The sequence below is a fragment of the Panthera onca genome, chromosome C2 (genome assembly GCF_046562875.1).
Source record: "Panthera onca isolate mPanOnc1 chromosome C2, mPanOnc1 haplotype 2, whole genome shotgun sequence".
NCBI classification, from domain to species: Eukaryota; Metazoa; Chordata; class Mammalia; order Carnivora; family Felidae; genus Panthera; species Panthera onca.
Window position 1 is genome coordinate 125283090 of NC_138347.1, and position 22158 is coordinate 125305247.

The 22158-nt window shown below is 45.4% G+C and overlaps 1 protein-coding gene across 1 annotated transcript; it reads right to left on the reverse strand.

Moving 5' to 3' along the window:
- Positions 1-1169: 1169 nt before the first annotated feature.
- Positions 1170-20480, reverse strand: CLDN18 (claudin 18). Its single transcript, XM_060638748.3, has 5 exons — positions 20081-20480; positions 9571-9735; positions 8819-8936; positions 4560-4670; positions 1170-3340 (listed from the first exon to the last, which is right to left on the reverse strand). Exons 1-5 carry the CDS (start codon positions 20298-20300, stop codon positions 3169-3171), a joined length of 786 nt encoding a protein of 261 aa, XP_060494731.1. The 5' UTR covers positions 20301-20480; the 3' UTR covers positions 1170-3168.
- Between the last annotated feature and the right edge of the window lie 1678 nt (positions 20481-22158).

Consider the following 22158-nt stretch of genomic DNA (forward strand, 5'->3'; position numbering starts at 1 on the left):
AACCAGAGTAATCTCTCAGATCCTCCCTCTGTGCTATAAATATGCTGTTTGGTAACTGGTCAGAAAGGTTCAGACGCTGTGCCTCTGAAACTTTTCTTGGAGTTCAGGTTCAACCAAAGGTGTAAAAAAACGAGGCAAAGCAATGAGTTTGCCTGATTTCTAAGGACTCTCGGTCCTTAATGGCATATAACAAGTCTCTACATTTTGACTGTGGGGCCCAGGCTAGGCTAAGCTAAATACCACTGCTCTGGTTATATGAAGATATTTAGGGGTGGCTACATGACTCAAATAGTCCAATAAGTTTTATCAGGATTTTTTTTTCTCCTACAGATATCAGAGAGGAGATACATCCTTTTGGCAAGGCACCCTAGCTGAAAGATGGCATAGGCTGAGAAATATGAGCAGCCATCACTACTATCCTGTGGGGACAACCTGTTCCAGAAGCAAACCAACAGAGAGGAAAGCAGAATTGAAGTATGGGCAGGAAAAAGTAGAATCTTGGTCATATTCCTTGATCCAGCTGTGTCTGAAGCCAACGCTGGCCTCAGGTATCCTAGTTACCTTAGTCAATACCCAGCTTGTCTTAAAGTTATGCAAGTTGAGTGTTTATACCTGCATTATTCCATTATGCTTATCATCCCCATTCCATAGAAACCCACCCTCAGAGAGATTAAGTCCTTTGCTCAACCTAATACAAGTGGTGTGGCCTGGATTTGAGATTGGGCTGTTCTGACTCTATAGCTCATGTTGCTTCCAAAGCTTGATTCAGCCTCAGTGAGTACAGCTAACTGAGCTGGTGAACCCAGCCCTCGACAGCATTAAGAGGACAGACATTGGCTCTCTTGTTTTACTAGCTCATGGGGAGGCCAATGACATTAGACGCTTCAGGCTGGTGCACTAAGGGTCAGACAGGCTAAATGTGGTTCTTGGATCCCATGCCACATGCCTGGCTGCTCAGGAAATCCCTTTTTATTCAGGCTTCTCAACTTTCAGAAACCACTAACCGGGCTGGATCAAATCTAGTTGGCCTCCAGGCAGCCAGGCTACAGCTGAGCAGACAGTTTCTGCAATGAGAAACACTCCAGGAAGATACCCTCAGCTTTGAGGTGCTGAGACTTCCATCTCCACTTCCTGAAGCTCAGGACAAAAGAGCAGCAGTTGTTCAAATGTGAGATCATAGTATTTTTAATAGTTAACAAAACATGCAGGTCAATAGTCAATGCATATACAATAGGACAGAGCAACAACAACAACAAAATTACAAGGCACAGTCTAACTCCATAGAGGCTTTCAAATGACGTGTTGGATAGAGAATGTGCTAATTAAAAACCCAGATGAGACACACCTCAGTGCCTCAGACCTGACCACGGCTTTCTGGTGGTAGGAAGGAGAGCTCATCGTGCCCATGGCTTTCAAGTCAAATACTGAGAACTCTTTACAATCTCCATGCTCTAGGTTGTTCAGTTTTGTCTTCCCCATCCCTGTTTTTTTGTTTGTTTGTTTCTTGATTTATCTATTCATCCTTTATCCCATCTCAGACAATGAGTTCCATGAATACTCTATCTGAGATAGCCTCGAACCATTGGTGTCTCAGTGAGCAGGGTCTCTGAGTTTGTTTTGGCTGTTGGTGAACAAAATTCCTTTCTGTTGAATGGGCTGTGATCTGCATTTCCCCATACAGAATCTGTCCAGCCTGAAGCCCCCTATGAATATTCACCATCTCCTTAGAGGCCACTTTTATATGCACTATTGATGTGAGGACTTTTTCCCCCAAATAATAACCCAGTGGTGAGATTCCCCCATTGCCTGCTGCTCCCTGATTAGGTAATTTGAGAGATTCCCCCCCCCCCCCCCCACCTTAATTCCCAGGGTGACTATTCTGGCTCTGGTGTCGGGATAGAATTCTGGTAACCTGGAAGGAGTGTAGGCTTCCTACAGCAGTGATGTGAACACCAGGAAGGTGTGCGGCTGCAAAGAGCTTTTGGTTCTTGAACATCCAATGTGGCAACGACTGTAGGTAAATTTAGTGAAGGGAAGAGCTCTCACAGTAACAAAGGTAACCACAATGCCAAGTATGTGACCTCTGGCCATGCAAGTGTGGGCATGTGTCATTTGGAAATGTAACATTACATTCAGGGTCATCACTGTTTTCTTGTTTTTCAAAAGAACTTGTTTCAACTCACTCCCTAGGTTTCATCCTTTGGTTTTTACAGGGTTACACTGTATTTATCGTGCATCGTCACAGTCCTGGAGAGCTCAAAGGGAAACAATTCGGATGAGTGAGCATTTCATAGAATTCAAACTTAAGTGTGATTTTACAAAGTCCACATTGACAATATCAAAAGCAATTATTTTTTCTTTTTCTTCAAGTGCAGGGGTGAGGCTAATTCACAGAGACAGTGTATCATTTCACTAATATATAATTTATTCTAATTATATTTAGAATACCAAATATACTCAGATTACCCACAAGTATCCTTTCCTCATTCTTCTAGGGACACTTTCTGGCCTGCGACAGAAAGATGCCCTGCAGTGGAGAGGTCAGGAGACCCCTGGGGGGTGTCTTGCTGGAATTAGCAGATGCCAACAAAAGCAGAAAGCTTTCTTCAAACTGAAATCACTTTGGTCCAGGTAATGTTCAAGATCACAGTGTAAGAAAACTCAGATAATGAGCTGGAGACATTACATATCTCTTTCCCCATCACTTCTTCTTCAATCAGTGTTTATTAGTAGCCAGGTTGGTGGGGGAGGTTAAAATCAAATAGCAGAAAATGATGTCTTTTGATCGACTCTCCTTTTTTCCTTTCAGAATTGTTCTGGGGGATGAGTTGGGAAATAGATCATTGATGGGCTATTGTCTGATAGGAATTCAAACCACATTCTATCATCAGATGAGGAAGGTTAAATTAAAAAAAAAAATAGAGGATTGGAAACTGTGAACTATAGCCTCTAATTCATATCTGATAACTCGGCTGTTTTTGTGATGGAGCATTAGAGACAGAGACATGTGGCCCAGACCATCTAGCCTCTTCATGGATGAAATCAAGGTTTTTCTAACTTCCAACTGTGAGTCAAAAGCAATCAGGAGTCAAGGTAAAATCTCCTTGTTTTTCGAGTGCACTCTAATTGGTGGGGGAGTTCTTCTGCCCATGCCGAGGTGTCTTGGAGTTATACATAGTCGTACTTGGAAGGATGAGACTGTACCTCGTCCTCTGTGCGGGCACCCCCATCGTATATCTTCTTGTTTTTGCTGTTGGGCCCAAAGCCAGTGCTGGCCTTGAAGCCTCCCGGCTTGTAGCCGACGTTGTGGCCCGAGGCATGATAAGACACGGCTTTGTAGCTGAGAGAAAAAGAAACATTCCGTGACCACAGATGTATTTGATAAGACGGAAAGCCACTCCATTTCCCCTGGAATGTCTCTGTTTTAGCCCTGAAAAGTGTCCCAGGAAACCCTTAGCCCTGGGCAAACTGAGACAGGTGGTCACCCCCAGGCTTTGAGACACCAGCTTTTCTGCCTCTGCATTGGAGCAGAATTTCTTGCCTTGTATTAAGCCAGTCATTAGTGACCAGTGAGTTCCCGCTGTTAATTAAAATGAAGCTGAGCCAGGGGCGCCTGGGTGGCTCGGTCGGTTAAACGTCCGACTTCGGCTCAGGTCATGATCTCACAGTCTGTGAGTTCGAGCCCCGCGTCAGGCTCTGTGCTGACAGCTCAGAGCCTGGAGCCTGTTTCAGATTCTGTGTCTCCCTCTCTCTCTGCCCCTCCCCTGTTCACGCTCTGTCTCTCTCTGTCTTGAAAATAAATAAACGTTAAAAAAAAAAATTAAAAAAAAAAAAATGCAGCTGAGCCAGAAACAATGTCCAGGGGAACATGGTTAGGCAAAAAAAAAAAAAAAAAAAAAAAAAAAAAATCCAAGAATTTGTGAGTGCAAAGGTACATACATGGAGCCCATCTCTTCTAATCTGCACAGTTTATGGGTAAGCTGACAGAGGCCCAGAGAAGGCAAATGACTTGTTAGAACTCACAGGACTAGTTAGCACAGAACTGGACTAGGATTGAGGTCTCCCAGCTCCGAGCCCCTTTATGGGGTTACAGTGGGGTTTCTCTGCAGCAGTACTTTGGCATTTTGGAACAGATGCCTCTTTGTTGTGAGCGCCTGACCTGTGCATCGGGCAAGGGTTAGCAACATCCCTGGGCCCCACCCACTAGATGCCAGGATCACCCCCACCCCACCCCAAAGCTGCAACAATCAAGAGTGTTCAGTTGTTGCCAAATGCCTCGTGGAGGGCAGAATTGTTTTCAGCTGAGAACCACAGTTACAGACTACTGGAGTCTGAAGGAACCTGGAGGGATACTTTTCTCTCTCAAACAGGATTATTCCTAAATCTGCTCAGCTGAAATGTTCCTATTCTGTTCTTTAGGTCCCCCATAAAAGAGAAGGCTCAGGATCCTTCAGTTAATAAAGTTCTTCAAAAACCCAGACTGATCCTTCTGGCTGCAAATTATACTTTAAAATGGACTCGGATGAAATGTCTGATTGCATTGGGATGGGGAGACTCACGTGGTTTCCTCAGGCACCAGGCCCCGGCAGGCAATGCACATCATCACACCCCCAATTAGCGTCAGGCCTCCAGCGACCCAGCCCACGAACAGGGCCGAACCAAAGGTGTACCTGAGGGGGGAAGTGAGGCCATGAGTATGGGTGACTCCACTCTCAGACTCTACCCGCTGTGCCTGGCCATGCCCATCCTCTCTGTCAGCCCTTCTGGGGGTTCCACACCTACCCCTGACCATGCTGCTGAATGCTTATTTGGGTCACAGCCGGCTGAACAAGGGACCCTGGAGAACAGAAGTGGGACTGAAGCTAGTCAGTAAAACGGCTGTGAGATTTTCGGGCCCCTGGCATCACTCAGGCATGGAATTAATTATAAGTCTCTACTCTCAGAGAAACATCATTGGAAATCCCCCTTCCTCCCTATTGGCATTGGGTGGGGGGTGTCTTCAAGGTTTGGCAAGAGAAATTTGAGAGATATGGAAGCAGTCTGAAGTTATTATTTCTGAAGGAATTTTGGCCCCTCGAGTTCTTACTGTGGGCCAGTAAGCTCTCATCTTACCTAACTCAAGTAGCCCTGGCAGCCGTCCACACAGGTAGGAGCATTATCGTCAGGAAGAACTAATGTGAAGTGACCATTCATTCTTTCATTTGTTTACTCATTTGTTCAGCAAGTATTTCTTGAGCTCCTGCCGTGTGCCTGGCACTGCCCTGGCACTGGGATGCAGGGGTGACCAAGCCCTCACTTTCATGGTGCTTCTACTCCAGCTCACGCTGGAACTCAAACCTGTGGCGGTCTGATTCCAGTGCTGGTGCCCTTCCCTCCCAGGGGAACACAGTCCCTCCATGGGACTCAGTTAGATCTGACTGGGATTGTCCAAGAACCAAGTCTCCTGAGAATAGAATAATTCTGATTCCACATGGACCTCTGTGGACAGTGGGGAGAGTGGCCAAAAACTTTTAGGATGTCACTGGGTATTTCCGTTGGTTAGAAAGTTACCAACTTTCCCTTCATCTCCAAGAGCCCCACAGAAAAGGACAGCTCAGCATGGCGGATACCTGCCCTTGGAGGTTTTCCCCTCATGTCCACCAAAGAGCATGGGGCTGTCTGTGGAACACCATGAATCACTAGTATGTTTAAAAGTCACCAACTAAGAACATTATACCAGTAGCTGGAAGACAGCAATGTGTGTGCAGACCTCCACAACCTAAGAAAATAAAATCCTTTAGATGTGCTTTAAAAGTACACACATTTTAGCAGGATCAAAGTAAGCAATATAAGCCTGATGACCAAGCGTAATGTAAAGGGAAAAGCTGGCAGACTGAGCTCAGGGCTTGAAAAAGTTCTGGAAGAACATTTATCTGCAGGCAGTTTTTACTTCCTTTGGACTTGGAAGTGACAGACATTTGTTTTGAAAGCTGTTGGTTTGGAATGAAGAACCTCATCCCACCCTGTTGGCCCTCCCCAGCGTGGCTAGGGGCTTAACACCTAACCTTTTCCTGGGCGTCCTCCTGAGAGGCCCCTGCGTAAATCTCCTGGGGGCAGTCTTGGTCCCTCAGCCCTGGCGCAGACAGAACCCCTGTCCTTGATACCTCTAAAGATGGTCGAGTGACCACATAATGTTAATGATGACAACCATCACTAGCATTTATTGAGCACTTACTGACACTGTGATGGGCACCTTTATCACAATCTCATTTAATTCTTCCAACAGCCTCATTTTGCAGGATTTCTCACTCCCATTTTACAGAGGAGGGGATTGAGGTTTAGAGAGGCTAAGTAACTTTTCCAAAGACCCAGGAAGGACACAGGAGCTACTGAAATTCAAATGCAGATCCTTCTGCCTCCAAAGCCTTCATTGTTCATCATTAAGCTAATACTATCTTCTGGGCAAGGGGAACATGGGGACTGAGGTCTCCTTCTTTCACTCAGATCCTCTTGGTCAAGGTTAGCAAACTTAAATACCTAACTAGGACAGCTAAGAAATTTAAATGAGTGAAGTGGGGAAAACCCCCACAAGCATAATGATAAATGGCCTCAGCGTTGGGACATTTGAGAGTGGTGGGATAAACTGGAGAGGGTGAGCTCTTGCTAAGAGGGCAACTATTTTGCAGCTGCAGAGATTGTTGCCATAGAAAGTGAGGGCCCATTACTGCCGGATCTGATGTTTTTCTTTTACAAGGAGCTGGAAAAACGGATTGCATACGTGTGTGTGTGTGCGTGTGTGTGTGTGTGGTGTGAAATATCCTTGTAGTAAACACTAATGGCGCTTTGCCCATGTCCCTTATGTCCCTTTCACCATTTCTGTGTTTCTTCTTCAGCTCCTGTGGTCTTTGCCTTTGCCTGCTGGCCCCCATGTTTTCCTTTGGAGGTCAGGTTTTGATTTAGCCACTGGAGCCATTTTGCCCATGTGCACAGAGGCTGATTGGTGCTGAAGTATGAAAGTTTGGGAGTCAAGACAACTCTGAGGTATGTTTCATGCCCCACAGCTCCCCAGGATTGGGCTGAGTCCCAGAATTCATTGCAATTACCCTCTTCTCTGTCCTGGGTGCCTCACTCCCTACCCGGTCTCCCCTTCCTTAATATATCACTTGCACATGAAACCTCAGAATCTGTTTTTCAGGCTCTGTGTTTGAGTAACCCAACATATGACACTTCTAATTTTTAAAAAGTAGTGAATAATTCAGGTTATAAAATGAAGTGTTTAGGCTAATACAAAACACCTCACAAGCTCTGAATAGCATGAAAGCAGGCACTTTGTAGCTTGGGTACCCTTAACACGGTGTTGGCAGAGGATGGGATGCTGGGACCAAATGGGGTACCAGAAAGCCCATCAGTTCACTGTCAAGACCTTTCTTGGCAGCCATGTTGTCTTGTGTGACTTCTGGGTAGAGAGGATGAGAAAACAGAAAGAAGGGAAAAACTGCTGCCCATCTATGGAGGAAGGCACTCAGTGAACATTCTAGAATCTTATAGTCTCAATCTCAGGACTGAAGTTGCCTGACCGAGGGATGGTACAGGTTGTAGGGAGATGGTGTGAGAGGATGATGTGGGTATTAGCACTGTGTGCCAGTGGGGTGGGTGACTCCTCTTGGCAGGGGCAGTGACACAGGTGCCCAGATACTCTGGGTAAGGTAGGCTCTTCTAAGTAGGCTGACCAACCATCCTGACTTGCCCATGAGGGAGGAGTTTCCCAGGACGTGGGACTTTTAGTGCTAAAACTGGTAAAGTCCCAGGAAAACATGGTCAGCGTACTTCTAAGTTGCCCTTATAACCAAAAGACCATGGGAAGATCACAGAAGAGGATGAGGGGAGCTTATGGGGATCACTTCCTTCTCATTCTTGAAACAAAGCAGGAACATGGATGGGGACTGGAGTTCCTGGGAGCCAGAAAGTAATGGATTTATACAACCTCACCCCCTGTCTGTATCCCACGATGGTGTGGCTGGAGAAATACCAAGTGTATCCACTCCAGAGATGACGGGTCACTTAGATATGATATTTACATCACTGTCTCAGAAGAAGGTTTTTTTCTCCATCAAGAATTTACTGCTGCTTCTTGCTTTGAAATATGTCCCTTTGAAGTGACTAAATGAATATAGGTGTTAGAGTTGCTCTTCCAGCGTTTAAAAGTTCTACCCTCTTCAGACACCAAATTATAGTGGGGTTTCGTCTCCCTCAGCTAGACTGTAACCTCCGTGAGGATGGGGAACTTGTCTTATCCCCAGCTTTCAGAACAGCTCCTGGCTCACATCAGGTGCTCTATACATTTGTAGAATGAATGAATGAATGAATGAATGAATGAATGAATGAGAAGAAGAGGCAGCTGTACAAGGAAGAAACATAACATTACTCTTCTCACCTATACTGCACCTTTCTCAGTTCTACTCAAGCTTTCACCTGTCCCTAGTCAGGTTCCCGTCATGGTCTGGGGATGTGGGTTGATGCTCATTTACATGCCTGGGCTAATAGTGCCTGTTTCATTGCCACCACAACGGGGCCTGTGTAAGCATGTTAGATAAATACTGTGAACTGTCGCTGTATTTCAATGCAAATGTCAGCTCAGCCTCAAGTCATAGCACCAAGGATATTTCACTGAAATGAAGTTTATGAATTTACAGATCATTGTTGATTTACGATATGGCATGGTTGCCTCTGATAAATTTTTGCTATTTCAGGCACTGACAGTCACGTTAGGCATATGTGTTTAATAGGATTTTTATAACAATATTCACCACAGGATACTAAGACTAGATTGGAAGCTTACCTGGTCTGAACAGTCTGCACCATCCCACCCATCCCAGTGTACATGTTCGCTGTAGACATCCAGAAGTTAGTAACCAGCATGTTGGCAAACACAGATACTCCAGCAATTGCACAGAGACCTGTGGGCAAAATACAAGAAAGCGCCAGAGTCAGCTTTAAAGGGATCACAGCGTTTCTGAGGCAATGTATGCTGAAATGAGTTTAGATGAGCAGGCTGCGAACATTCCATTCATATAACAGAATAGCTAATCCAAGCATTGATTATTGAATTCCCACTATGTGCTAGACATTATGTTAGACTCTCTTAGAGTGCTTAGATTCTCTTATCTCTCTAACTGTGGAGGGATTTGTATGTGTGCAGAAAGAGATTTTTCCATGCATCTTGGGACAAAGGATTAGTAATACAAATATTTTGGGTCTGGTCCTTCGATGGTGTCAAGTGCTCTTTCCTTAAAATCATTTTCAAGAATCTTGCCAAAATAATGTCTTTAGGGACTGACTCACATGGCTACCTTAGGACTGAGAATTTCTTATAATAATCAGATGGCAGCTAAGGGGGACCTTAACATTCATGATCATTCTGTAGAGCATAATTGGGCTCTAGTCTCAGATCTTGAATCCTAGTGTGTAAAGTTCTGATCCATGTTCAAACTGTGTTCATTAGGGAGAAACCATGTTTCCTCTGCCAGAATAATTTTACTTTGACATTCCCAGAAAAGCATTTGAGAGAGGGAACCCTGGCTGCTTGTTTACCTGAGATGATGAACATGATCCCAGAGGTCAGTGTCATGTTGGCTTTGGCAGAATCCTCCATGCTGCCTATGCGGATGCACTTCAGGGCGAAGATGGACACCAGCAGGCCAATGGCACCCAGGACAATGCCCACGATCATCAGGGCTCGCACTGCCTGCAGCATGGCTGTGGGGCAAGAGGCAAGACACAAGCAGACAGATGAGACCACTTCTGCATGACCACCAGGCTTTAGTTTAATAAAATAAAGCAACCACAATCAGCCAGCATCCAATTCCTGAGAAATAGCAAGTCCATAAAATGTGAACCTTGTCATTGCCAGGGGATGTGGAATTGTGAGAAATGCAAAACCACCACATACAATCCTCTGATTGTTGAAGGACCTGCATGTACACAATTGTCTGTAGAATGACAAAATCATGAACTGTTGGGAGTAGGGACAACCAATGGATAGCTATTTCATTTCCTCATTTTAAAGCCTGATAAGCTGGGGTCTAGAAAGAGGAAATAGCTTGATTAAGGTGACATGAAAAATTACTGATAGAGCTTATAGTAAAACTGCGTGACTTTGGCTTCTATCCCAAACGTCGTTCTCCTCTAGTCTTTTCATATGGGCTCAATGCTTCATATTGTTGCGTCCGCTTTAGAAAAACCCGATATTCATTCATAGCATGTGATGAAGCAAGGTTACTAGGTGATATACTAAGGGCACCATGTTTTTGCTTGTTTCCAAAGGGACTACTATAGTCAGGGTAAGCTGTAGGTTTTGGGTATATATAACAGACTGCTATATCATTCACAGGCCTTTCAACATGACCAGCTGATCAGCAGTTCCCTTCTCAGGAAGCAATGGGAGCTGTAGATCCTGCTGGGACTCTCCCCCAATGCCTCCCCTCCAGATAAATCCAAAGTGGTTTCTAGTGTGTCCTTAATGTGCACTGACTCATCTCAACAGTTTTTTTCTGAGCCCCTATGACTAGGCACAGGGATGACAGTAATTAATAGGTCAGCCATGGTCTCTCCGCTCACGGATCTTATGTCGAAGTGGAGAAAGACAGTCATTAAACATGCCCGCTACAAGCATAATGCATTTACAAAAGAAAGACAAATGAGTCTTGGTGTTTTCCAGAGGGAAAGGCCCCAAGTGTGGGTATTTCTGGTGGAGCAGAACTGAAGAATTGTGTGAAGCAAAGCAGAAAGCTCTGTCTTACCCTAGTTATCAGAGCCAATTGCAACTTTTGATTGAAAGCTATAAGTCGCTTTTCAGACATGAACAAATCCAGTCCACATTAAAAAACCCCTGCAATGTCGGTGATATGATTGCCTTCATTTTATAATTGAAGAAATTGAGACAGAGAGGTTCAGGAACTTGCCCGAGGACATATTTTGAGGGACAAGCAAGAGCTGGGGATCAAACCCAGAACTATCTCCAAATTGTTTTTCCCATCACAGTACATTCCTTTGAGGTACCTAATCCTGGAAAAACAGGCTGCCATCAGGGTACAGGGATCTGTAAGCACCTAAGAGAATGTATCCTCCAAACTCGGAGACTCAGCCATGAAATATCAACCTCTAAAATGGATGCTAAAAATGTATAAAGAAATATTATCTAAAAATCATCTCAGGGAATAACATGTCCTAGGAGATTTTATTTGTGAATGTGGCTCTCAAGACAAGGACGTCCTGGGAGGAATTTCTCTCTAATCTCTCCAGGAAGATTTTCATCTCAAATATGGCCAATATCAATGGAGCTGCCAGCTTATTCACTCTAAGGTGTGTATCACAAAGCAACTTGTCATGATGGAAGAATTGGGAATCAATGAAGTATACTGAAAAAGGAGAGGCAGATCATTCAGAATTCGTTAAAGAGCCTTTGGCATTGTCTGAGGAATGGAGGCCCTGTCAACTTTCTCTCCGTGGAGGTGATGGCATCCAGCCACTCTAGTTCTATGCTGCTTGATTCTTATTCTCTTCCCCTGAAGCAACTTCTGATTTGAACTTTGCTTCTCTGCTGAGAAGAGAATTCTACAAGCAGCTATGTAATCAGTCTTGGTCCTATTAGCAACTATATTTGCAGGATAAATATATTGGTTTATGGTGTGGATCAATCCTCCAGGATCTGACCATTCATCCCTGGAAGAATTGAATTGATTAACATTGGCATCTTGAGATTACAGCTGAGTTCTGATGCTAGAGCTGTGGTGACCCCAGTTGGGCAAAGAGAACCAATGAGGGCCTTGGAGTTGCCCTTGGATCCACTCTTAATGTAGGAGGGCTGTAGAGGGCCACCTTTGTTCTCTAAAGCCTTGCTCAATGGTTTTGCTGGCCCCACAGGATACTGGGAACAAACATTCTGTTCATTCCCTTATTAACAAATGCAAGCGTGTGTCATGTACTTGTGTATTCATTTATATTTTTGTGTTTTCACTCAGCACATGTTGGTATGTGCTCATAGTCATATGTTACATAATCATATAACTCATCCATGAATTCATTCATTCATTCATCAAGTATTTTTAAGCTCAAATTCTCTACAAAACCCTATGTCAGATGTTGTAGAAGATATAAAGTTTCATGAAAAATAGTCACTGCCTTCAAGCACTTTACAATCTGGGAAGATCATATTTTTACTGGAAATCTTGAACCTCAAATTTCTTTTCACTTTGAGAGTATCTATTCTCATAGTTGCTTATGATGTGGTTCTAGTTCTCTTTAACACATACAATTATACTACTACAAGCCTGGTTCAGGACAGGTATGGACAGGACATTTGCTGGGCAGCCCCAGGCTTCAGGAAATATCCTCCAGGCTATACTGATGTGAATGTTACTACCAGAAAACTGGACATATGGAAAGAGGAAGGTGCTTGACTTTCTCTTCATCTTGTCCTCATGGGCCTCTTGTGAACTTCAAATCCACCCAGAAACTTGCTGGAGATTTTAAAATCTGCTCTTGTTCTGACATTTTAAGCCTTAAGCTATTCAGAAAACAAAATCATTTACCCCTTTTGAGAAACACCTGGCAAGGCATCTGGTTAAAACAACCAAAACCAACCAACCAACCAACCAACTAACCAACCAACCAAAACCAACCAACCAACCAAACAAACTAACAAAAACCAAATAAACGATATTAACTAAGTAGGATAAAGGATGTCCTTTCCTCATTCTATAACAAATTAACATTTCTCCTGGACTCTCAGCAAGGGTGGGGCCATTAACTCTTTAGACTGAGTAGTTTTAATGTTTGTTCTTGAAAACACATCATGAGGGGGCCGTGGCTGAGGCACATGGTCTTGCCTGTCATTGCTGGATTAGAAGGGCTGTGAGATTGGCAAGTGGGAGGTGAAATCACTGTGGACTTGCCTCGTATGGAGAGTTGCTGTTGCTATGCCACAGGAGCCCTTGGGCACTGGAGCCTGGGCCAGCCTGTCCTGCTCAGCCTTTGCCTCAGGCTGTCAGATGCCCTCTTGTCTTTGCTGAGTCAGGTATGCATGGCAAGGCCTCATTTCCTTCCTGCTATCTCTTGACCTCTGGATTTCTGATGAACACTGGCACCTGCTTTGAATCAGGGGTCCACCCTCACCCTGAGCACATTTCTCTTAGCCCGTGGTTGGAAAAGACACAACATTGTTTTATAACTTGTGGGACTACTGTCAGAGTCACAATCCTGGGCCTGGATGCATAGACCAAGTTCTTCCTTGCTTTGGAGATCCCTCGAGGGGTGCTCCTGAGAGAGGGAGCTGTGATGGGGGCAGGTTCCAGGAAGTAGGAGGAAATGTTCTCTACCACTCATTGCTAGAACCCCCCCCCCCCATGTCTAGTAATGACCATGGAGATGCATGGGGGTGACCTGAACTTCCTTTCCAGCTGGAAGAATCTACCATCTGGGATTCTAATCTTCCATAGATAGGTACCCAGAGAAACTGCTCCCAAAGGGGGTAGGTTTCTCTTTTAGCCACACTGTCTCTTATTTGCTATTCTGAGCAAGAGGCACATAAGCTTATCAGCTGATAACAGGTGAGTCAACGGCTCTATAGACTGATTCCCTGCACCAAAGGTGTGACTACGGCATTCTTTCCAATGAACAATGAGGCATTATCAGACTTGAAGGGTGGGCAGGATTCAGAGCTGACAGAAACAAACAGAAAAATGGGAACTCAATGTTCCCTCCCTGTTGCAAAATATCTTATTCCCCCAAACTAGCTATGGACTGACAGGCAAGGTGCCTTTGGGTGTGGTTCCCAACCCTGGTTGTACTTTAGCATCTCTTGGGGGAGCTTTTAAAGAAATATTAATGTTTTGCCTCCACCCCTAGAGACTTTCATTGAATTGTTCAATAACATAAAATTTCAAGGAATAATTTGGGAAAACAACCCTCAAGAGGCTCAGGAGGAGGTGCTCAGAGCAGGGAGTTGAGAGGAAAGAGTTCTCAGGGGCTGGCATCCCTGAACTAGCTGGGGTGTGGGTGTGAGGCTTATGAGACAGCAAATCACCAGGAGCCAAAGGCCTGGACCTGAGGCTTTTGTTGGTGGTGGTTAGAGAGGACCCATACCTCAGGCACAGCTTGGCTTCAGATTGGAGGCAGGGGAGGCTGATGGAGGAGTCCAAAGGAGGAGAGCCCAGAGAAGGGAAATCTGAGGCCAGGCCTCAGAGAAAAGGCCCTTCAGAACAAGGGTGAGAGGGCCTAGCTCCTCCTGACATCTCAGGTAACCAATATGGAAGTCCTTTGTGTCCCATGAAATCCTACAGAACGGTGTGATGCCAGGTAGGTTCGGCAAATCTTTTAACCTCACTGAAGCTGAATTTCCTCAACCCTGGAGCTGGATAGAGATATCTCTTGCACAAAGATGTTGTGAGGACCAGCTGCTGCTTGGCACCAGCATAAAACTAAGCCAGCCTCAACCAATGTCGGTTTCCTCCCCTTCCCTAAAGAGAAGTTCTCTTTCTTCAACCCCACATGGCTTTGGCTGGTACTAACTGTATAAACGTGAATCCTCTCATATGGTGATAGAATATGGTTGAGGATTTGAAAAAGCCATGCATGAGGGAGGATGAGGGGTGAGAGGGGAAGTAGATTGGAGAAGAGTAGGAAGCATAAGTCCTGGGCCAAGGCAGAGAGAAGATCAGGAAAAATGGACTTAAGATCTGGCTGGCAACGAGGAGGAGGGGCAGGTGAGACAGTGAGGGGTGAGGCGCCGTCTTCATTGTCCTTCCTTTTTGATTCTAAGGTGGGGTCCAGCTATGTGACTCTGGCCATGTGTGTCTCCACCAAGAAATGGAGACCCCCCCCACTGACTAGTCCACGCTAGGGCCTGATGCTTTGCGTGTGACTGCCCTGCTGTCAATGCAACCGCCACCACAATCACAAGCTGAGGACGTGTTCTGATTCCTGCATCTGCATAGGGCAAGCGGTCACAGTTTACGCCTCAGGTACAGGTCCTCTCCGGCTTTGCAGATGTGTCCTCAGTTCTCTGTGGGATCTTCGGATGTACGTTAGTGGGGACACATTTGGATGTCTGTCCACATATTTAAAAAGGTATGTTTGGGCCAAAATAGATTTCTTTCTTGAAGAAAGGGGAAAGCAGCTTGACCAAAAACCAAGGGGCTCTCTCCGATTTCATTTCAAGTTTATCACTAACTTATAACCCCTTTACCTCTTAGGGTCAGTTTCTTCCACCAGACATCGGGGAAAGACAAGCTGGTTTCACAGGATCAGGAACACTGGACTTAATGTCAAATAGCCAATCGTAAGAAGAAACACACCAGGTGGCTCCTTTAGAAAGGGTACTGGAAAGCAGTTTGGTATTTTTTTTTTTTTCCTTTATGGATTTGTGCTTTAGATTTTGTAGAATTGTTTCCTGGGTTAAATGTGGTTTCACTAAAACCGCCCATTCCTGGGTGTGTAAATATGATTGGCAGGTTGATGGGACACTCTTTAGGTCTTCAGTGGCTGTTGGTTTTTCACATTGCTAGAGAAAGGGGGCCAATGTGGCCAGTTGTATGAAAGAAAACTCAAGACCTTTAGTGCCTGCAAAGAGGCTGGGAATCAGTGATGTGCCAGAACACAGGTAGCATGGGGGGACTGAAAGAAGAAAAAGAGTACCCTAAATAATATTTGGTTTGGGTATTTGGATTCATAAAAGACACTTGATTTTGGAGAAGAAAAAAAACCTGGAAGATCAAATGTCCTGTTTGAGAGATTTGGGTGGTGTAGACAGGGCAGTAATGACTGACTGACACCAAGAACCAGATCTGCTAAATGGATTGCAAAGCCCTTTCACACAAATACCTTATTGTGAGGCATTTCACAGATGGGGAGAGCAAGGTTGAGAGACCTAGCTGGCCAAGCTAGCCCTTGATCCCAGTTCATCTGCCTTTAACTGTAAGGCCCTGCCATGGCACCAAATTCAATCCAAATATTTGCAAACACATTAGAAAAAATATCACTTGCCTATAATGTCATCATGGGACCAGGGACGTGAATTTGCCAGGTCTCTGCCTCCTCTTCACCCTGTTCATTGACAGCCTTCTGCTCTCCTCCCCCCACTGTCTCCAGGGCAGGGGGTGGGTGGGTGGGAAGGAAATGACACACAAGTCATCCACTCTTTAAACTTGGTACTCCTAATTGTGCATTGTGACGATATGGCTATAAATGGGTCAAGGTGCAGATGTACCCTCTACTCTTAGCGTGCTCAAGTGCAGGCCAATCTCTTCAATTCTAAAGGCAGCTCCTTGTATCTGGAATGTAGAAGCAGGGCCTGAGCATGGGCAGGGCTAAAGACACAGACTTGGAAGCGTTTCAGCCTTGTGTTCATTTCCTGCATCTGATATCTCCTGTCTATGGGAGCTTGGGCACCTTACCTTGTCTCCATATCTGAGCCTCAGTTTCCACTTTTGTAAAAACAAAGCTGATACACATTACCCTGTATTGCTGTGAAGGTTCAACTGGTAGGTCTATGTGCAGTTCAAGAAATGGTCGGTTTTTATTTCTGGGCACTGTCCTTGGAGAATGACATGCTGCTCTGAGTGTTTGGAATACAATGAGAGGGCGTCTTGGGCTATAAATTATACAGAGCTGGTCATATATAGGTAAATAGTCCTGCTACTACAACCATTAACCTCATTAATCTATCTGTAGGTTACATAATATAGCTAGTCGAATGGAATTAAATTATTCTATGGCTGTAAGTTCCAACTAAACGTGATACATTTTTATCAGATGAATGAAGGGTATGTGAGATTTTGGAAGAAAAGAGCTTATCCTTAGGAAGAATTGAATAATTGGCAGTGATTATTATGACTGTTAACTGAAGTATTACAATGGTATCTGCCTCATGCTTTTATAGTAACTTTAAAGCTTAATTCTCTGCTGCAGGCTGGTACTCCCCTGAGCTCTAGGTCAAAATTAAACTTTCAACCTTCCATTTCTGTCTCTGGATGTTTCACCCAGCTCCTCTGCTTCAGTCTCTCTTCCCTCGGCCCCTTGTCATGCTCAAGAAAATGTTCTCAGCAGCTGTTTCAGTGCCCTCTAGGTGCCAGGTCCTGAGTAGTTAATGTTACCCCTTTCAGCTTCCTCTGGAGCCCTACAAGTGTCTCTGGGCCACCCTCTGGCCTTCTCTCTGGCTGCTCCATCTTCTTATGTTCCTGCCTTCAGGTTTTGAGGGTCTTTTTAGCCTATTCCTTCTGGCAATCTTCCCACCCATCTCCTACATTAGTCAGCCAAATCTTAAGTCACCAAACAAATATTTGAATTTTGGGATGCCAATTTACATTGTAGTCACTTTTGCTGCACAAAAGCCTCGCTATTCTTTTTTTTTTTTTTTAAATTTTTTTAAATATTTATTTATTATTGAGAGAGACAGAGCACGAGCAGGGGAGGGACAGAGAGAGGGGAGACACAGAATCTGAAGCAGGCTCCAGGCTCTGAGCTGTCAGCAAAGAGCCTGACACGGGGCTCGAACTCACACACTGCGAGATCATGACCTGAGACAAAGTCGGACACTTAACCGACTAAGCCACCCAAGCACCCCGAAGCCTTGCTATTCTTAAATCCACGCTGTTCTCCATGGCCATACATTAACAGTGATTTCAAGTATCTCCGTTTATGCATATTCAGGCCCAAGAAATGTTTTTCCTGGCTTTTGGTGGAATCCTGTTCCCCTGACTCAGACAGGCAGGACTGGGATATGACTCTGTGATGGCTGCCTGGAGCTTTTCAGCTCTTCCAACTTGCGAGCAGTGTCATGAGGGTGGATGTGCCCAATGTTATTAGAGTGCCTGGGTCTGGTACAGAGATCTGGGGGATCCTATTCAATTTAGGGATGTGAGGAGGCTTCACAAAGGAGGTCATATTTGGGCTGGACCCTGCATATGAGAAGATTCATGGAGATGGCAGTGGAGTGGTGGAGGGGGTACTTGGCAGTGGGAGAAATGGGTATCCAAGATCAAGCCCAGGGTAGAGTAAATAGACAGGGAGAAGCAGAGGCTGGGGGGCAGAGGAATTGTAAGAGATAAGTCAGGCAAGATGAGGGAGATAGGAGGGCATGGGTGTCAGGCAGTCATGTCTACACCTAATTAAGCTGCAAATGGGGGAACCATGGGAGGGTTTGGCTTTTAAAATGCCCGAGAGATGAGAACTGAGAACTGGCAGTCGGTGATTGGAAGATTCTACCCGATCTGCCATAGTCAAAGGAGCAAACACTCTAGAGAGATGAAGGATAGAAACCGGACTGAGAAAGACGAAGAGCGACAGGTGATAGTAAAATGTATTCTTTTCATTTGGTTGTCAGTGACCCAGGGAGAGACAGAACTTGACAATGATCAGAATCATGAGATCTTGTAGGAAAGGAGGATATAAGCCTAAGTGAGGAGGAGAGATGACAAGAAGAATAGGGGCTGATCAGACAGGATGGTGTGGGGCCCCATGTGTGGAAAGAAACAGAATGAGCAAGAGATTGGTAATGTGTGGTTTGGCCCTGAGCTGAGGTTATTGAGCATGAAGTTATGGGATGTCATGCCTCAATTTTGAATATGAGGTCAATCTTTTTCCTTCATTAAAACAATTTTTTTTAACATTTATGTATGTTTGAGAGAAAGAGAGCACAAGCTGGGGAGGGGCAGAGAGAGAGAGGGAGACACAGAATCTGAAGCAGGCTCCAGGCTCTGAGCTATCAGCACAGAGCCCGACACGGGGCTCGAACCCATGAACTGCGAGATCATGACCTGAGCCGAAGTTGGATGCTAAACCGACTGAGCCACCCAGGCGCCCCTTTTATCTTCTTTTAATAGTTATAATGAGGTGTGACTCGACAGTCTATGGTCTTGCACCTCCTCCCTTCTGACCTCTCCCTTCCCAGGAGAGCATGATCCCTCCTCTGCGCTGTCTTCCTGTGGCCAGGTCCCACCTGCCTTGCTTCCCTAAGCAGGTCTCAGTTAGTGATCCTGCTGGTCCTGCAATAGGAATGGCTTCCAAAATGCAGTAAAAACCCCAGTTCTGCTCTGTCACCCATCTTCTTTTTCTTTCCAAAAATGAAGACAAATTAGTTGAATTGCTTTTCATCATTCAATTTCAAGTGCTTCAAAGACTCTTAACAGTTTCATGCAAGTTTATTTCCATCTACCTGTTCATAAGGTGTTAGTTTCAGAGTGGCAAATCAAACACTGTTCCCTTTCTCACCAAACTCCTATCTTGGCCACTCCTTGGAGCCACTGATTAGACTGACCTTTTATTTTCTTTTTGCCCACCCTCTTTCTTTAAATACGAGTCGCTTTCATAATATCTAGAATGCAAAGTTCCTATGTGCATGTTTGAAATAATTATCTGTATTAAAAGCAGGGGTTTAACTTCATCTTCAGGGGTGAAAAGATGTCACATTTATAATTATATTTATATTATGAAATTACTATAATTATAACTTATTCTGGCATGCACTGTTTCTTAGGAGTGCACACTAGAACCTCTTAACGCAAAGCAAAAAAAGGATATTTATAATTTAATGGCAATATGCATTTCTGACACTTTCAGAGACTCCAGCTTTTCAAAGCAAAATTGAATTGAATTGAAAATGAAATGAAATTAGTTCTCCATAAGCGTTTTGGGCTAGAAGAAAATAATTCACCAACCTACTTCCTTGCTCCCACGTATGTGCAGGCAAGAGCAAGTCACATGCACACACATGCACACAATTTTCTCCTTTGAGGACCATTAGTCTATTCTAGTATCATGAGCATGCTTGCCCTTACAACAAATCCCATTCTTTTCACCACCCGCAATTCCTTTGACTTGAGTATGAATTCTCCGATTTTCTCCAGGACGACTATAGCCCTCTTTGTCATGGGGCCAACTTCTCTTATTCACACCTTTTATTCTGAGCTGCAAGGGTCATACCCAGAGGTGGGGAGTGAGGCTCAGTCCCTGGTGTGATTTCTGAGGTCCCTCCTGGCTGCAGGGAGCGCAGACACCCCTCCCCAGCCCTCACCTGCTCGGGGCCCCCCCGTGCTGCCGGGCCTACCTGGAAGGCCCAGGATGGTGAAGTAGGGCCTGCACTCGGTGAACCCTGAGCTCTGCCTCACGCAGCTCCGCCAGAGCCCCTCGTACTGGAACACGGAGGTGACGGGGTTATCGTACAGGTCCTGGGTGCTCCACATGTCCATCCCCGTGGCGGCGATGCACCCCGCCAGGCCCAGGAGGGACAGGAGGAAGCCCACCACTTGGCACGTGGTGGTGGACATGGCCTCGGCCCCGCGCGCCCTCCACCCGCCGCCCGAGGTCTAGTTGCACCTTCCTCCTGTGCAGGGTGTGCGTGGGCCAGTTGTGCTCCTGAGCGGAGCTGCCCTAATCAGATGGTTTCCCTCAGCTCTTGGTGTTTGCTCACTGTGTTTTCCTTAGATAGTTCAGTTTCACTCTTGGTTCAAGGGCATTATGTTTTCATTTGTTAGGGAAGCGGCCCCAAGAGGCACTTGTCGGCCGAGCTGCGCAGGCCCAGCTGGTGTGGGAGCAGAGTGGTTGGAGTGGACACCCTTTCTGAAGGCCTTGCCAGCCTCCCTTGTCCGTGGCTCTGGCTGTGACACGAGCCCGCCGGCCACCGCCTGGGTAGAAAGGTGACGAGTCCAGCGCCGCGGGCAGCCCCCACAGCCTTTTCCTCTAGGCTCTGCTCGGCAGAGAGTCAATGTCGCTTAGGCTGACATCACTTAAAATAAAGGCCCCAGGAGTCTCCATCTTCAACCAGACTTTCACATTTCCTCCTCCACAGCTCATAAACTACTTTTCCTGCACGTCTTTCCATTGCACTCTTACAGGAATGGGTGGAGTACGTGTTATTATCCCACACCCATATATTTTGAGTGAAGTGAGGCACAATAGATTAAGGAACTTGTCTAAGGGCCTTGAACCACAGATGCTTTAAAGTCAGTAAAGGCGGAGCTCCAGTGCCCACTCCCAGTCTGGTGCTCTTTCTCTATTTCCATGTGGAGAGGCAGGGGCAGGCATGGTTGTCCCCACGTTTGGGAACAGGAAGTCAAATCCAAGAGATAATGCTTTCATTTTACAGGTGTTGGAAATAGGATGAGAGGAAGCCAGACATCCTGCCGACCTCCACTTTACCTTTTCACTCATGCCACAAGAACCACGTGAAGATCACGTGGCAGACACAGAAGCTTCTAGAAAGGCCAAAGAAGGGATTAGGACTAGCTGGGCCAAAAGCCCTGATTTGGTTACAGAGAGACCTGGGATCTGCTCCTTACCCTGTTACTAATTCGCTTTGTGCTGGGTGATTTGGGGCAAACTGCTCAGCCCCTACAGGTTACAGTTACTTTATCTGTTCCATTTGCAGACTAAATAGAATACTTCAGAGCCCTCCCGGATCTCATACACTGTCTTCCACACTTGGCAGAAAAGTTTTTACTACAGTTGGTCAAAATATCAAGAATTATATAATCCTGAAAAAGAGAGACTTGGCCAGAAATTAGCCATTGCATTTTGACTACCCAATTCGATTTTGTTCGAGAATTGATTAACCTGCCACTTCCTGGGGGGTCATGTGTATCAGGTGTCTGAATTTGGAACCATTTTAATTCTGGCTTACCCAACTCTGGGTTTCCAGGCTGGGAAACACACTCACCCACCAATGTCTAACCTGTACAGGTTCTCCAGGAAACAAGCCTGTGCATCTGGACATTTCAATGTTATCTTGAGTGCGTCCAGCCACTGCTCCCACAGCTTTTTACCCAGCAAACACAGAAAGCAAATATGGAAGGTCTCCCCCTAGTATGAATGGAGGCAATACTCCCCTCAAGTGCATCCCTTGCTTTAGGTTCTGTGATCAGTGTAGAGAGTGAATCATGAGCCACAAAACTCAAAAGAAGAGAGTAAGCAAGAGTTACATCACTTAGGGTGAAACAGTGTTGGTGTGTCTGTTTTCCCTAAGCCAAGTTACAAGGCCAAGTCCAAAAGGTGGGGAGGGAACAACCAGAAAAAGTGATTCTGATCTTTGCTGCTGGAGGGGGATTAGATTGGAAAATATTGGAATAGTTCTGGAATGATTCTGCCACAGTTTCTGTGGACAGAGTCCATTTTGCTCTTATTTCAACC

What these genes read in the sequence shown, in the direction of transcription:
- CLDN18 (XM_060638748.3), bottom strand. Translation starts at nt 20,300, where the DNA reads ATGTCCACCACCACGTGCCAAGTGGTGGGCTTCCTCCTGTCCCTCCTG. An exon ending in CACCATCCTGGGCCTTCCAG is followed by an intron (nt 9,736 to 20,080) that starts GTAGGCCCGGCA and finishes CTTGCCCCACAG; the next exon opens with CCATGCTGCAGGCAGTGCGA. An exon ending in CTGGTGCCTGAGGAAACCAC is followed by an intron (nt 3,341 to 4,559) that starts GTGAGTCTCCCC and finishes TTTTTCTCTCAG; the next exon opens with CTACAAAGCCGTGTCTTATC.